Source organism: Hipposideros armiger, unplaced genomic scaffold (assembly GCF_001890085.2).
Source record: "Hipposideros armiger isolate ML-2016 unplaced genomic scaffold, ASM189008v1 scaffold_152, whole genome shotgun sequence".
In the NCBI taxonomy this organism is placed as follows: Eukaryota; Metazoa; Chordata; class Mammalia; order Chiroptera; family Hipposideridae; genus Hipposideros; species Hipposideros armiger.
Window position 1 is genome coordinate 268,047 of NW_017731502.1, and position 18,251 is coordinate 286,297.

General features: G+C 39.6%; 1 protein-coding gene across 4 annotated transcripts in view; it reads right to left on the reverse strand.

Moving 5' to 3' along the window:
* ATG7 (autophagy related 7) overlaps nt 1–18,251 on the reverse strand; it is a 250,861-nt gene that overhangs the window by 137,444 nt on the left and 95,166 nt on the right. For all 4 annotated transcript variants that reach the window (XM_019651069.1, XM_019651070.1, XM_019651071.1 and 1 more), the window contains one exon: nt 13,005–13,085. In XM_019651069.1, the coding sequence (XP_019506614.1) occupies nt 13,005–13,085 (81 nt within the window). The remainder of the gene's footprint in view (nt 1–13,004; nt 13,086–18,251) is intronic.

Consider the following 18,251-nt stretch of genomic DNA (forward strand, 5'->3'; position numbering starts at 1 on the left):
TCCCTAAGACAATGCTAAAGGAAGAGAGAAATGCTGCAGCACTTGAAAAGATTAAGCCAAGGCAGCTGGTCCTCCCTGCTCATGTTCCCCTGGCCCCTAACCCATTTATAGCTACAAAAAAAAAAAAAAAAAAAAAAAAAAAGAGCGAGAGGGCTGAGACGAAAAGGGCTTCTGAGAAGCGGTGTGGGAGGGGGACAAGAGGAACTGCACTGACAGGCAGCAGGCCTGGGGCTGTCCCAGACTGCCATCCTGGATCTCTTATGTCCCTGCGCTAAGAGCACAGAGGAATGCAGAACTCGGAGGGAACACAGCCAAGAAGGCATTCCCAAGGTTTATGTCAGCTCACCTCAAGTTGTGGGCCTGACACAGGTCACAGATACCTGCACAGATACTTCTGGAATTAAGAGGATTCACCACTCCCCTAGTGCACTCCCTCCTGGGAACAGTAAACCTCAGCTTCATTTTGATTAATAATAAACCCCTACATGAACAGCCTACTTGAAAAGAGGAAAGAAAAAGACGAAGAATCTAATAACCTACACATTAATACTTGCTCACCTCTTGAGGCCACATACTTTTAAAAGAACTGCTCATCTTTTTAACTTTTATTTTTTTTATTCCCCTCTCTTTTTGTCAGCTACTGAAGTTGGAAAGATTTTATGGCTGTAAATTACGAAGTGAATGCATTTATGAAAGGAAATGGGAATGGCACCTGATCTCTGCTCATACAAAGGAGCAATCGAAAAGATTTAGAGTGCCATGGCGCTCAGCATACAAGCTCTCATTTTGTCTCCATCGCCACTAAAACAGTATTTCAACTATTTTCCACCTGAGAAACTGAAGCGCCAAAAGTGTGAGATACTTGTCACAGGTCACACAGTTAGTAGATAGATGGCATTGTCTCTGAAGCCAGTGCTCATTTCTAAGGCCCAGACCATGTCAAAACATCCTGTTATCTCTCAGCCAGCTGGTGCCAGAAGGTTAGTGTACTGAGTTAGGTCCCTTGAACTGGGGCTCTCACTTATCCAGACCCACAAGCTGTTTAAAGCTTTTGCAGTTCTTTTAAAAATTTTTAATTTTCTTATTGCAAACTGCTCTTTCCCTTGATTCACAACACACAGCTCCAAATTACGTTAGGCTTTTTCCAAAAAATCAAACCCACCCTCAAAGGTCAAGAAGTCACCACTGCTGAGGCTACTAAGAGGAAAATATTGTGCGATCTGAAGCAATTTCCCAAGAAGAACTTGTCAACTGTTTCAAGTGAGCACAACAGAACTGAAACACGCACACCGCCTCCACAGGGAACGCTGTGAAAGGGCCCATTTCTTGGGATTTGCAGTCCCTGTTCAGGGAGTGTAATAGGGTGATGTACGTCTTATTTTTCAGGTAGTAAGTGCCTACTGGAATATTCTCAATAGAAGTAGTGAGCGATTAGGCAAAGAACAGCAGAAGTTGTGAAATAAAACTCTTACTACTTCGGTAGAGCCAAGTGACGTGGGATGTTTTTGTTTTCTTTCTTCCTTATGTATGTTATTCAACTAGTAAGTCATTTTGCATTCGTTTATTTTTTAAAATCCGCTTACAAGTCTGTCGGGTCAAACTGAATAACAGAAGATCTGGATAATGGGCACAGTGGCAATCTTTTTTTCTTTTTTTTAAAGATTTTATTGGGGAATTTGGGGAGGGGGAACACTGTTGGGGAATTGGGGAAGGGGACCAGCCAAGTTGTTGTTCTTCAATCTTCATTGTGGAGGGCGCCAGTCACCATCTGGCTTCCCGTCGGCAGCTCATGGCCTCTAAGCTCAAGGTGCTCTGTTCAATTTTAGTTGCAGGTGGGTGTAGCCACCATCCCATGCGGGAGTCAAACCAGCAGCCTTGTTGTTAAGAGCGCACGCTCTATCCACTGAGCCATCCGGGCGGCAGCTCAGTTCAAGGTGCCGAGTTCAGTCTTAGTTGCGGGTGGGCATAACCCACCATCAAACAGGCAATCTTGTTGTTATGTTGTAAAGCCGAGTCAGGCAGGTAACGACACTAACTGGATTTGAATTAGGAGTCTTTATTGCAAAGCCGGCGACTACGAAGGGACTAGTGCCTCCAAAACCTCGCAGCACCGAGGGGAAGTTAAGCAGGGTTTATAAAGGTAAAAACCGCAAAAGTACATTGAGGTAGAAAATTCCACTGAGTTATACAGAACTGACAACAAATCCAAACGAGGAAATCCCAAGTCTGGGAGACATGTCCAGGTGGAAAAATCCCGGAGTAATATTGAAACTGTAAGCCCTCCTGCAGGCAGAAAGTCCCTCAGACCCCAGCCCCCACTATTACTGGGTTGGGGTCCCTGTTAGGATAAGTGTCCAGTCCTAGTAAAGCGTTATTACAGAAGCTAAAATAGCAGGGTTATATGAATATCTAACCTTATTGATTATTAGTTTAAGTACAGAATGTTTTTAGGCATTAGCTAGATATATCCTGTTACTGTTGCTGGGCAGAGACTAGCCAAAAGGGAAATGGAACTATGAGGCCTTTAGAGGCACTCTTGGTTTTGCTGGGCTCCTATTAGTGCAGGGTAAACTGAGGCAAAGTACAACTACAGAAGTTGAGAGAGTAAAGTTATAATTTCACATCCTATTATTCACATGCATATGATTTCCGAGAACAGCTACTGATTCCAGGTAGCTCAAGCTAAGGCGGGGGGGGGGGGGAAGGCCATTTTGTAATACATGTCTCGAATTAAGCAATAACAGAAACAGGGGACCTTTCTTCAGTTACACCAGCTGAGCCATCCTGCCACCTGTTGGCAGCTCAGCGACAGCTCAGCTCGGGCGCAGTGTCACTGGCCCATGTGGGAATTGAACCGGAGGTCCTGTTGCTCAGAGCTCGCGCTCTTAAGTCAACTCTTAACCAACTGAGCCACTCGGCTGGCCCAAAAGTGGCAATCTTTTTTTTTTTTAAGATTTTTATTGGGGGATTGAGGGAAGGGGAACAGACAAGTTGCTGCCCTTTTGTTCTTCAGTCTAGTTGTAGAGGACGTTGCTTCACTGGCCCAAGTTGGCACCAACATTGTGCTCTTCCCAGGTGAGGCAGATCAGTCACCGGCTTCTGGATGGCCGCTCACAGCGGCTGCTGGCTACACACGGTAGCCCATGGCAACCCACTGCAGCCTCACTGCAGCCTACGCGGTCGCTGGCAACTCACGGCAGCTCAGCTCCAGGTCGAGCTGTTGTTTACCATCTTAGCTGTAGAGGGCGCAGCACCACTGGCCCTCATATGTGGGATCCGAACTGGGGCCCTGCTGCTCACAGCTGACGTCCCCAAGCCAGCTCTTAACTAACGTGCCACTCGGCAGGCCCCAGGCTTTCTTCTTTAAGAAAGAGCAACGCGGAGCCCATGTTCTATGTTTGGGATATGCGAGAGGAATTAATGCAACAGTAAACAATTGCTACTTGCCTCAATCCCTGCTTTTGTTACTGTCTCCCTTCAGGGTCCTCCATGAAAGAGTTTACACAAAAGGAAAGGGAAATGTGAGGCGTACCTGAGAACTGAGAGAAACCCAAATTTTCCCTCCTGCCTTTTCAAATAACACAAAAATATACTTGTGTGTGGATTTCTATCTCAAGTTGGAGTGCCGATAAAGGTCTTAAAACATCTACATGCGCCAGTGAACCCAGAGTCAAGTACAAAGCCACTGTATGCTGTCTAGAGCTGTAATGACAGGGGAGCTCTGACAGCAGGCCTTGTGCCTACTCAGCATACCCATCAAAGCAGTCCTCACAGGAGAATGGGCAGTTATCCCAGTGATGCTGCCATTCCTCAAGGTGTCAAGGTGGTTCCTCTAAGTTGCAAAACTTGCAATGTCTGTTGTCCTGTGACTGTTCCTATTTGGCACATTTGAAGCCGTTTTAGAACCACAGAGGAGATACTTTCCAACTTTAGTCTGATGGCTATAAATTCAAGATGTTAAAAAAGAAACATGTCATCTTTTCTTCCTGGTGAAGAAAAAAACTTAAACTTTTTATGATGAAAGACTTACTTAAAACCAGGGAAGGCCAGGCATTCTAGAATTTATCACTCTCATCACATAAAATGTTATATAAACAAGTTATAAGAACAATAACTCTAGGAATAGGATGTCCTCAAACAGTTCTTTCACATCTTCTATGGCCAAAAAAAAGATTATCACTCTAAGTACTTTTAGAAATACCTGGACAGGATATTGAAAGACCATTTAGAAAAAAATAGCACGGTGATACTTAAAAATTCTGCAGGAGAGCAAGCAACACCCTTCAAAGAACTCAGTGCCAGAATGTGTCCTTTCATAAAATGCTAACTCGTCTTTGATGAATCCCAAAGGCTCCCTGTTTTAGTATACTCTGGAAATGATCTTCCAACACAATAACAAATCATCGAAAGCATCAAGTAAAGCAACTGCAATAGTAAAAGCTGGAAAGGAGCTCAGCTGAATAAATATTCAGAACACTGAAATGTAACATTCAATAATAGCTACCATTTACGGCTTAATGATAAATCAGACCTCCGCACTAGTAGGCAAACAGCACTGCGCTACTGAGTCTTAGCTACCTACCAGGCTGTGAGTTCCTCGGGAGGGGGGAAGGGAGGGGGCACAGGCTAGCTGCTTTTTTCTTTTTCTCCTCTCTCTCTCTCCTGTTGTGCTACTCATTTTATTTACCAAATCATTCATTCATTTTTCTCACCATTGAAAACATATTTAATCAGTTCTTACCACTTGCTAGAAACTAGTTACCCCTCCAAGCTAGAAACTTTTCTTAAGTAAAGATGTTTAAATAATTCGATATACTTGAATTATATCATTATTAAATATATAACTTTACTATCTTGTCGAGAGGATGGCATCAGAAACCTCAGAGGCTGCCTGATTTACCTTTGTATCATCCAAAAATACGTTATGAAATAGGACCCCCAGTGTTTGTTAGGACTAAGCTGCTGTGACAACAGTCATTAAAATAAACTGTTGTAAATATATATTTGGGTGTTTAAAGCATTCACTTTAAATAGCCATATATATTGTATACAACCCGCATATGTACAAATATGTACATCCATAAAAGGTTTCCCAATTCAAGCTGGTTGTCTCCCTTTTCAAAAGCCCAGCAGTTACTACCATGTTCCTCCCTCCCTAGATTACAAAGGTATTAAGGGTAGAGAGAGAAGAAAATGAATGTACTGTATAAATAAAAAGGAAAGAAAGAACATGAACAGATGATAGTTGGGGCTCTTGCCCCATCAAGTGTCAAATCAGTGCACCCCTAGAGTAGGGAGAACGAACTCTTAGACTCTACGGAAGGCTATTCTCTTTCCCTGTTCCCCAGTTGGATGCAGCTGGGCCTAAAAAAACAAACAAACAAACAAAAAAACACGAAATGCTAATCATGAGACTATCATATGAGTCATAAAACAAAACCCGGTGTCAGATCAGCTCCTGTATCTCCCTTTTACTACAGTTAAGGAAGATGAGTCCCCAAAGAGAGACGGAAACCTTTCAGAGCCACACAGAGGTCATGGTGGGGTGAGGTTGGCTACAATCTTCACCCCCAGTGTCTCATCCAGAAGAGCTTGGAAATGGTACCAAAGAAAACCTCCTAGAGCAAGGGCTCTTCACTAGGACCCCAGGCATGTTTTGGGGACTACATACAGTCACTGAAATTGTCTGCAAAACTGTGTGGTTTTGCATATTTAGAGGGAGCATAGTCTACTGCTTCCATCAGTCTGAACAAGGTCCATGGCCCCCAAAACTTAAGAACTACTATGTCAAGGATGGGCTTAGCGGTAAGGCTAAAAGTGTATGAGATGAATTCCAAACTAAAAGGAACCCAGATTTTCAATAACCTGAAGGCTATGCTTGGGCCTAGCAGCCAGTGGAAGGAACCATGTAAGTGGAACGCAATCCTACACTTTCTGGTCCGGATGGTAAAAAGCATCCCATAGGGGGAAAAAAATGTGTTTAGGCAAGCTGGCATGCTTTTGTGACCACAGGTGACAGGGAAAGGAGTAAGCAGCACAAGCTTTACCTACTGATTTGGTGGTCTCAGAAGACCACAGGTCCGAAATCACGAGCAAGGCTGAGTTCCTTGGGATCACAGAAGAGGTTCTGGAAGTAGCTTCATGAGCCATAATAGAAGGTGCCTCAAAGCCAGGGCAGCCTTGACCTTCAATCAGGCTTCTCTCATTGTACCTGGTTGTGAACAAACAGTGAGCCCAGAAAGGGCTCCATACACCCTGGGAGACCAAATGTGATCACAGGGGTCTTTGTTTTCTTCTTATTTCTGATGTCAACATCAGTCCCAGGAGTGGGCAAAGGCCTTGGTACTTGGTCACAGGGAACTGGATACACGTCAGCCATTGCAATTTCCCTGGGAAACAGAAAATATTTTCCCCACTCTATGGATGAGGAAATTGAAGCAAAGGGAGAAATGTCCAAGGTTTTTCAAGGAGGTGAAGAGCCAAGAGCTCTGAGGTTAGAGCTTGTAACTAAATACTCCACACTGGCTCTGGCAGGATATTCCATCTCCTTTTGGGAACCAAGCAGTTCTGGAGACTGGGGAAACGCTAGCTGCGAAGGATAAGCTGTGGGATGCAGTTTACACTACACAACCGTACATATGGAATCCATCACACACAAAAACAGAAGACTTGAGGCCTCATTGGGTAAATGAGATAGGAAAAGGGAACCTGTGGGTTACTCATCATTTTCCAATCAGAGATTTATGTTCCTTTTGGAAAGGAGAAGGAAAACCTGTCTGCAGCCCAGTTTTGAGTAATATTTGCCACTGAGAAGCTGTATGCAAAAATTCCTGGCACAAGCTTTGGAGAGCTCTTCTGATTGGGCCCTGGCCAGTCCTTGTAAATGATTGCGATTTAAAACCCTATCATATCAGAGAAGCATGAGTATCCTTGGTGCAACATCATAAATCCCTCTCTCTATATAGCTAATTTCAAACATATAATAGGAATGTTCAGAGAGAAAAATTATCTACATATATCTATATACATACAGGTTTTTGTTTTTTAAGTCAAGAAGGGTAGAGATCAACAGCTAACAGTGATCTGAGTGGTTGCAATACAGTTGATTATCTTTTTAATCCTTAAATACATTTTCTGATTTTTTTCTATCATTAAAATGGATTGTTGTGGGAGAAAGAATAAAGACAATATAAAAGCTAGTGACTTTGAGTGTCAATAGAGAGCCAGAGCTTATCTCATCCAAGTGACTCACTTAACAAAAAAAAGAAAAGGAGGCGGACAGAGGGGGGAGCACCTTGCTCGTGGTCACTCAGCCGGCCAGCAAGGGAGTAGAAGCCAGGACTCTGGAAATCCCCCGACCGACTTCCTGGCCTCCACACCACCCTGTTGCAGCTGCCGATTCCTTAAGCTAGGAAACCCCCTAAGCTTGGTGCTAGGTAAGAAAGTTTTATGTGGAATTGTAAAATTCAAAACAGCAGCGTCATGTGTTAGACAAAGCACACCAGATTCCAACTCAAGAATAGCTGAAAATGCAATGGCACTCACAAAGCCAAAAGCACAATTTGTAGGGAATTAGGTGTCACAGGCTCTGTCACCACTGCTATACTGAACAACTTCATCAATGTGCCAGGTCTTCTTGCCTCTGGCTATTATACATGCAATTCCTCCTGTCTAGAATGCGTTCCTCTTGCCCTCTCTCCCAGGTGTTTCTAGAAGTTCCTACTCACCCTTTACAAGCAACTCAGAAGTCATTCTCCGCAAGGCCTTCCTTAGTCTTTTTATAAAATTTATAAAATTGGTACTAGGATACCACAACAAAAGGATGTGCCTTGACTGCAGAGCATATCACAATACAAGGAAAATCATTACTGGTGTATAGGTCTATCTCACCCTCTAGATAGAATTCCTTGAGGGCAGTGGCTATTTCAATCATCTTTGTATCTCTGGTACCCAGCAGGGACTCAAACGTCAGTTGAATAAATGAATGCCTGTTAATAAACATACAGTCAGACTTTAACCTTTCCTTGCAAATCTAAGATTTGTCTTTCTGTCCTCTAAATGGTGCATTTGCAGAACTGTTAGGCAACAGGCTGCTTTGGGCCAGAAGCTTTTCTTAAAGTTTACATAGCTTAGTTTAATACTGGTATTTCAATCCTTTTAATTTATCAAGAAATGTGATAGGAGGAAAGTAGGATTATCTAATATCAAAAGATAAGTGGATAGGCTGGCTATGACAAAGGCAAAAAGAAAGTATACTTTACCATATGGTGATACCAGCTCACATATATGATTCCTACACCACCCTCTCCCCACCAGTCCTCAAGACACACATACACAGATGCACATGAAAACTTAATAAGTCACTGTGGGAAGTTTAATCATAACCCATCAACAGAAGAGCCCACTGCATAGTAAACACCAGAATGAGTATATTATTAGGGTTGCTAATCACTAATTAAAATCTCAAGATCAGGTTTCTGGGCACATCTTGCTACATCTGTGCAGCAGACAGGTCCCAGATGGTATGAAAACCAAGTTTGAAGCCTGCTTCTTCATTACAGGCTGTTCCTGCAATGTCACAGAGTTTGTGGGTGACAGAACTGTGCAACAAGAGCGAGAATACTCTGCAAACAGTCTCTCTGTGCACAGCCCTGCTCCTGACGGCAGGCCTGAGAGAACTTTTTAGTCAACTTCTGGGTTTCAGAAACAAGGTTACTGTTGCATAAAATACAAGAAGGTGCCTAGTTTTCTCCTTATAGGAAAAGCGAATGATCACAATATTCTACATACTGGTCCCCTCCCACAAGATGGCCTGGGAAGGGGTATGAGGGAACTTTCTGGAGTAATGGAAACATTCTATGATTTGATTGAAATGTTGGGTGTTGATACATTTGTTAAATTTATAGAATTCTCTTAAGAGTCATACATTTCACTGTATAAATTTTAACTAGAAAAAAGAACCATGAACAAATATCAAACTCTATAGTTAGTAGGTTTACATTCTGCAGTAGTATGGGCTAGCAATTTTGAAACCACTTTCTGTGTTTTCTAGGCTTGAGCAAGTGAGTAAATACATCTAGGATAATGGGAGCCAAGTCTCTCACTGTTGGAGAAGTTAGAAGTTACAAATATGGAAAGGAGGAAATTCACCAAAGGGAATATACAGCATGTACCTCCTGACATCAGGATACGTCGTCACTTCTTTGGTATTCCTGCCAAAAATTCATAACCTGAATCTAATCATGAAGAAACGTCAGGCAAATCCAAACCAAGGCAAATTCTACAAAATAACTGGCAAAATATCAAAACACTGAAGTTAAGAAAGACAAAGGCAACTAAATGCAATTGCTTGATCCTGAATTGGATCCTAGTCTCAGAGGAAAAAACCTATAAAGGACATCACTGGTACAAATAACATTTGAAATATAGACTGTGAATTAGATAACAGTATTGTGTGGACATAAAATTGCCTGAATTTGATAAGTGTGTTTTGTTTAGGTAAGAGAATATCCTTGTTCTTAGGAAATATACATTGAAATATTGAGTTGTAAAAGACCACAATGTCTCCAACTTACTCTCAAAGTTTTAAGAAAAAGAGAAAAGGGGTTGGGGAGCAGGGAGGGAAGGGAACCTGCACACACAAATGGGGCAAAATTAAACAACTGGGGTGAATATGGCTAAAGGGTATACAGGAATTCCTTGTACTGTTCTTGAAACATTTCTATAAGTATAAAATTATATAAAAATAGAAAATACTCCCAAAATACCCTAACTTCCCAAAAAATATTTAGGTGAAAGGATAATAACAACAAACTAACTCAATGTATTATGAAAAATTCTTCAAGAATATTGGTTTCAAAATTATACTTTTCCCTCTGGTAGTAACTCCACAAAACTCTAGTTGGCTCTAAATTCCTTTTCAGAACTGAAAACCAACTCATATAGCTTCAAATATGGTTTTTTTAAATACCAGTGGTAGACAGTCATTTTAGAAGGTCTTGCAAGACAATCAACAGAAATTGGAATGAAAGTAACTCCTTGTTATTCCCTTCCCTCCAGATTCTTCAATAGTTTTTCTGTAAGATGGAACAATTCACCTGGCTATATGCCAAGCTAAAATCAAACAGGATAAGAAATGATTTATGTGTAGATGGTTCAGCCTTCCCTGCCATAGAAGCATAGAACCATATTCTTGCCCATCTCAGGCCTTATAAAAAGTCCATATTTTACACACACACACACACACACACACACACACACACACACACACGAGCATTATTACTCAGCAGAGTTTATTCTACCTCCCCAATCTTTCTGTCTGTATTTGTGGTTAAATCAAGACCCAAGTACGGCCTTGGTCCTAGGTAAAAAAAAAGAAAAAGAAAAGCAAAAATACTGAAAAACCTACCAAAGGAAAAAAATTACTTCATAGATGTCAAAGGAGAATTTTTCAAAACTCATTTTTAGACTCAAAGAATCTTTTTGAAACAACAACTATGATATGACTCAGTATAAAAAATACTATGCTAAGTATGAGTTAAGAAAAATTCACATGCACAGAGATGAAAATGTAATTGGATTTGTCATTTCAGTGGATTAATGTTGGGTTTGCAGATAATAGAGAACGACATTCTCCTAAGCGAATAAAGAAGTTAGCCAAGTAAGTAAATGCTATGTTTCTACTGTAAGGAAATACATGTACCAATGAAGCAACCTTTCCAGCACAAAAGAAACTTAATACCCAAACCACATGAAAAGTGATCGCTATGGGAATAGCACAGCTGTTAAAATCCAAGTCAGTTTGTATTAAATTTTCCAGCATGTTTATATAAAGCAAGACTCTCTGAATGACCACCAAGAGGAAATAATTTTGCTAACAAAAATGTGATACCTATATTTAAATTAATGCTTACAATAAGTGCGAAGGAAAAATGCAAAGCTATTCTCTTTCAAAGAATATAAGGGACCTAAATCAGCTGATATGCTTATGGTTCTTTTATAAACAGTATCTCAAAGGCTAATTTAATTAGAACTAGAACAAAAAAGAATGAGTGTTTGCATTTCACTTAGAGAACCCAATTATCTTTATTTCATTGACTAGCCAGATCTACATGAAGCCACAGAAAAACTGGCACCTGTGCCAAGTGATTTCAATATGAAAATTAATACTACTGCCAAGTTATTTTGAGACCAATTAGCTCAGCCATTCAAAGAAAAAAAAATTGAAGACAGAAGTAGAGATAGACATTCTTGAGGCCTTGACTTGAGCAAATAGGAGGTACCTTAAAGCAACTACAGAAAGAATGAGCTCATCAGTGACTACTGACAAATGGCAACTTTATATCTCAACATAGACACTTGGGACGCATGATGATAAAGCCGGAGCTTAGTTTACTTTTGAAGAAAAAAAAATTACTCTAAATTTTTGAGCACGTAAATTAACAAAATTTGTCAACATTGCTCGTCAAATCTGAGTTAACTTTTTTTTTTTTTTAAGCTGAGCCATCCTACCACCTGTTGGCAGCTCAGTGGCTGCTCAGCTCGGGCTGGGACTCGAACCGCTGTTGCTCAGAGCTCAAACTCTTGAGTGAGCTCTTAACCAACTGAGCCACTCAGCCGGCCCTGAGTTAACTTTTTAGACAAACTGGTCAGGATTGAGCTTCTCATAAGATATGACCTCAATGAAGTTTTCAAAGAAAGTTAGATGGGAGGGGGCTGGGGATGGGGGAGAAGGTGAAGAGATTAGAAAGTGCAAATTAGTAATCACAATCTAGTCATGGGGATATGAAATACAGTATAGGGAATATAATCAGTAATGTTGTAAAGATTACGTAGGGTGTCAGATGGGCACTGGACTTATCGGGGGATCACGTCATAGACTTTGTAGATGCCTGACCAAAGCTGAAGTAGAATAATATTGACTGTTAACTATAATTAAATACACACACACACACACACACACACACACACACACAGTCACAGGATGTGGAGTACAGCATGGGGAGTATAGTCAATGGTATTGTAACAGCTATATACGATGTCAGAGGGGTAGTAGGTTGGGGGGTTATCACTTTGTGAGGGGTGTAAATGTCTAATTATTACATTGCTTTGTACACCTGAAACTAATAAAAATAAATAAATAAAAAATAAAGTTAGATAACTCAGAGTGGAGAGAATTTCCCTAGAATTCAATCCCTTCCACACCGCCTACACAGCAAATAAGTCCTAAATTATAACTGCGAGGCCAGTGTTTGGGATTAATGACCCCCCAACATTATTGTGCATAACACTTGAACATGAACATGAGTTTATCAAGAATCATGAGTTCTAAAAGCTCAGGTTAAATCACCAGGTGTTGGAAGGTTTAAAGAGGCATCCAAAAGGAAATTTGCTATAACACACAGTATACATGTAAAAATAACTCAGACCATCCCAAAGCCTATTAAAAAATGAGATGCCATCATGGTAGTTTTGAGATATATCAGCCGGTTCTCATTACAATGAAGGGCATACCAGCTCTATTTTTAGAGCCTCTGGAAAGATCAAAGCTGAATGGGCCCTTTTATTGGCTCCCCTCCAGGGCCCTAATCTCCATTTACTTTTCTTTGTCATTATATAGATCTCCAAAAGACATACCATTAGGACTGCCTGGTTATCCCCCATCCTCTGAGTAACACTTAAAAGTTACTCTAGGATCGTCCATCAGAGGGAGAAACCCTCTGAGGGAAGAACAAAGACCAGTAAATTCAAGTCAAAATTACCATAATACAAGTATTGATACAGAACTGAAATATCTAATTCAGTCTCTCTCTGTGCACTATAAACCCAACTTTCTCAGTCTGGTTTCTCTGCGAGAATGAGTATAGATAAATGAAAACAAAGTCTTTCTGGTTTTTTAGACCCACCCCTCCCCCAAAAAGCCCTCAGTGGGTTTCAATGCCTCTGGCTCGTAAGGCTAATGAGCTCATTTAAAAAACAAGTCCCTTAAATGCAGAATGACTTACTTTGGAAGAACAAGCTGTACATTTGTCAAATGCCAGGCTGACAGGAAGGACATTATCAAACCGTGAAAGAAATCCTCGGATCTAAAAACAAACAAAACAAAAAATTCGCATTAAGCCCAAAATGATAACACCTGTGAAATACATGTGTGGTTTCAGACAAGAAGCAAGAAACAATATGGTGGTCTTGACACAGATTACTAGTAAAAATGAAGTTCAACATGACTGTTTTCCTTTGTACTATAATCAGTGTGAGGAAGAACTATATTAGGTCTTTTATTCCATTAGGAACCAGGGCCTACAAGCTTTTCACATATTTGAGACCTAAAAATATAATTGGTTCCGAAATACACAAAGAAAGCTATAAAATCTAAAGTATCATTTTAATAAATGTCTTCAAAAATAGGTCGACTAGTTCATTTTGACTCAACTCTCGTACATATGTAAGTTACAGTGAGTATGGGATTAGTGTGTATTTCTAGGACATAATGTTGAGTGGGGCCCCACAAAGTAAGAAGGCCAGGGGACTTACAGAATGCAGACACAGTCCTAAATAGAGTATATCCACTTATTTACTTGACTACAAACAGGGATATGTGAAATATCACCAAATTTATGGGGAAACAGTGCCACCTTGAGCATAATCTTCTGGACTACAAGTAATTTCCATTTACCCAGTATCAGCTATAATATAATCAGGTTTCACAAACTACGGTTTAAGTAACTTATTCAGAACATTATACCTTTAGAATAATACTTACACAAAAAGGGGAGTTTTAAACTGTTGTATATATCATTAAAATATTATTACTAAAAAGATGAGTGGCAAACTCTCTCAAGTCTTCACAGGACTCAACATTTATAAAAAGCCAGATAACACGAGTTAATGTGTTCTCAAGAGTTAATGAGTTAATTTATGAGATCTTCCCAATTACCTCATTTATGCTGATAAAACTCCAGCTCAGCAAGGAGAAGCAACTTGGCTCAACAAAACAAAGTGCGAGAGCAAAAGAACCAACTCATACACTCACGTTGCCTGTCGCCACCCTACCAACACTCTCAGCAAAACAAAAACGAAGCCTGATAAACTCTTTAAAGAAACAGGCTTCCTTGACTTCTGAGCTTAGATAACTGTGTCTGTGAGCCCACATGGAAGCTAACAGTTAACTGTTTGTGCATACTGGAACATCTAACCTTCTTAGAAATGCCTTGCAGCCATCTTTTAAATGTCTTTACCAATGTAATCCAAGATTGAAACAGTGTTTGGTAGAGAGGATAAATTAAATACTTGCGATAAGTTAGATAACCTCATTGGGAACCTTGACGATTTGACAATCTTTTAGCTCCCTATAGCTCAAGGTTTTGGTGACCATTTTATAGTGCAGTACTTGAAGCCCAATCAGGGTCTTAAGTTTGCTATTCAGAACACCAAAACAGAAGACATCAAATTGGCAGAGAAGACTTCAGTGACAAGTCACAAATGGGAATGTTGAAATCCACATGAGATCTGGAAGCTACAGGCTTGAAAGAATTTTCATTTAATATAAAATTTACCGAGAGAAAAACTTGATCACATGTAGCGTGTTTTCCATTAAAATGTTCACTGACACGGCCTATGTTAATGCCTCCATATATGCTTCATGAAAAGGTTTCTTCATTCTCTTTTCTCTCATATAGCTAATATCAAGCTTTCTTTATGTTGTGTAAAGAAATACTGGTAATTTTTTCTGCTGAACTGTCTCATAAATGGAGGTGGGGAAGGAAAGCTGAAGGGAAGGAACACAGAAGACCCAGTTAGGAGCAAAAGGAAGACAGAAAAAGGAGAGGAAGGAAAGAGAAAATAAAAACAAAAACACAGGTGGTGAACAATAGGAGAAGAAAAAGGAGCCAAAATGAATGGGCTGGCCAAGCAGGGGTCCTACACACCATTGTTTAGCACCTCAAATAGCTCTTTACTAGGAAACTGATTCATTTTCCCAGGAAATGAAGTAGAATAACATCTGTGTGTGAGGCCTTTCAAATTCACCAAGCTGGTATTAAAAGGCCCAGAACTCAAAGTGATTCCAGTTTCAGGTAATTTAAAAGAGGAAAGCCTTCTTCTGAACTGATGGCTAGACTCCTAAGGGTATCTTCACAGGTAGGGTCTCTCCCTTCCCTTTAATGTGACACTCTGCCAATGATTAATTTTTCTAATACACAGCTCTGAGGCAGTGTCACTTATTATCACCTTCCTAGAGCTGACCGAATACAGCAGAGAATTTCTTATGCTGGCATTTAAGGGCCCCACTAATCTGGGACCCACATGCCCTTCCAATTATGTCTTGGATTGAATCTTTTCACGGGCCCCATATAACTGCTAAGCAAGAACTACAACTTCTCTTCCAAAGACATTCTTGCATTCCTAACCTTGTCTTAGGCTGAATTCTGGGACTCAGAACTCTTACTTTTGGAAATAGCCACATATCCAAATATTCATCTTCCTTAAAAGCCACTCAACTCAAACATACCTCTTTCATAAATCTTCAAATACCACCTACCTTAAAAATAATGTCTCCATCATCTGAAATTCTTCTTTTTGGCATTTATCATCAAAATACTTTTGTATAATAGTTATTTTAAAAATAACAGGTTTATTGAGATATATTCGTGTCCCATTGAATTCATCTTTTTAAAGCATAAACTCAGTGGCTTTCAGTATTCATGGAGTTGTGTAACCATCACCAATATCTAATTTCAAAACATTTTCATTACCTCAAAAATAAATGTAAAGATCAAAAGCAATTAGTCCCCATTCTCCACTTTCCCAAGACCTTGGCAACCACTATTCTTCTTTCTATTCCTATTGATTTGCTTCTTTTGAATATTTCTTATAAATTGAGTCATACAAGACTGGCTTCTTTCACTTAGCATAATGTTTTTATCCATACTGTAGCATGTATCTGGACTGCATTTATTTTTATTGCCAAATAATATTCCGTTGTATGGATATACCACATTTTGTTTATCCATCATCAGCTGATGGACTTTTTTTTCCATAGAGTAGAATTATCATGAGTTACATGGTAACTATACATTTAACATATTGAGAAACTGCCAGACTGTTTTCCAAAGTGACTGCACCATTCCTGCCAGCAAGGTATGAGGTTTCCAATTTGTCCATCTTCTTGTCAACACTTATTTCTTTTCTATTACAGCCATCCTAGTGAGTGTGAAGTGGTATCTCACTGTGGGTTTGATTTGCATTTCTCTAATGACTAATAATTTCGAGCATTTTCCCAAGTGCTTCTTGACCATTTGTGTATCTTCTTTGGAGAAATGTCTATTCAAATTCTTTGTCAAATTTTAAATTGTTTTTTTTATTGTTGAGTTCTTTATATATTTTGGACACAAATTCCTTATAAGATATATGATTTGCAAATATTTTCTCCCATTCTATAGGTTTTCTTTTTGCTTTCTTGATGGTATCCTGATGCACAAAACTTTATTTTTATGAAGTTCTATTTATTTTTTCTTTGGTTGCTTGGTCTTTTGGTTGCACTTATCATACATAAGAAATCATTGTCTAACTCAAGGTCATGAAAATTTATTATGTTTTCTTCTAGTTTTATAGTTTTAGCTCTTATAATCTATCATCCATTTTGAGTTTATTTTTGTATATGGTGTAATATAAAGACCCATATTCATTCTTTTGCATGTGAAAATCCAGTTGTCCCAACCTTTTGTTGGAAAGACTATTCTTCCCCACTCCCCTTGGAACCGTCATCAAATGACCATAAATGTAAGGGTTCATTTCTGGATTCTCAATTCTATTCCATTGATCTATCTATTTATCCTTATAACTGTACTACACTGTCTTGATTACTATAGCTTTCTAGTAAGTTGAAACTGGGAAGTGTGAGTCTTCCAGCTTTGTTCTTTTACAAGATTATTTTGGCTATTCTGGGTCCCTTGCCTTTCCACATGAATTGTAGGATCAGCTCATGTGCTATAATTATTTTTTAAATTATTTCTGTCTCTCATTTTTGGAGAGTAAGACACACGCTGAAATACTTGCATTTGCCCATAGCACAGCGATTTGGTCATAAGAAATACTCAATATTATTAATTATGAAATGAATGAATAAAAGCACGAACATCCCAAAGCTTACCAAATAATTCATATCTGAATTACACAGAGAAAATACAAATAAACCACAAGAAAAACTCCAATTTACCACCATTCAAGCAATTTGAAGCCCTTCCCTGTCAACAGTGCTTTAAAGCCCCAGCATTACAAATGTACTGAGATTCCACAACGTGCTCTGCATTCCCTCAATCTTATAAGAAATGCATAAAGTTTAAATAGCAAAGGTTGCTACTTAAAATTTTAGCACCTTCCTTAAACATCCACAGAAATCCCAGAGGAATCTAAAATCTAGGTACCCTTGGCAAAATCCTAACAAATACATTCACACCAATTTAGACAGGCCTGGCCCCAATCACAATCATAGAAATTACAAGGATCTGTCCTTTGCTTGGGTGGAGAAAACTTGACCATCATCTCCCTACTCAGAAGTCTTCAAAGTATGTAAAGCAATATGCTCATTCAGTGTTTTTATACACCTGCCTGATCAGAAGAATCACCTGGAACTCGACTCAAAAGGTCTGGGGTAAGGCCTGAGAATCTGTATGTTTAACAAGAGCCCCAGGTGATTCTCACAGGCAAGCATGTGAAACAAGGTGCTTTCAGTTACCAACCTGATTTACACCTTCCTGCGCTTTGCTCTATACCAACTTAACATCACCTGTTAGATGTCAGAAAACAGATGGAAGCAATTAGCAAGCCTCTCATTCTTTCCATGTTTGTTTTGTAAGAATAGTACCACCATGCCCACCTAATTTAGCCCACATCTAATAAATGTTAAAATGAAAAGGCTTTACAAAGTGATATCAAAGTTATTTCTCCATCCACCTATGAACTAAGGCCTCTTGACACTGTTCAAAGTAAATTCTCTAACTTTGGGGGTTGCACACAGCTTACTCTAAACTCTTACTCTATGACTAATATTTACTGTGACTCTTTCCTTATAGGAAGGTAGGTATTAAACAGCTATTTAAAAATCTTTACCTATAATAACAATAAGCACAGGACAGAAAACAAAAGAGCAAACAAAAAACATAACCTGTACTTCCATAGCAACTTTTTTTTTTTTTTTAAGATTTTATTGGGGAACTGGGGGAGGGAAACAGCGTTGGGGAATCAGGGAAGGG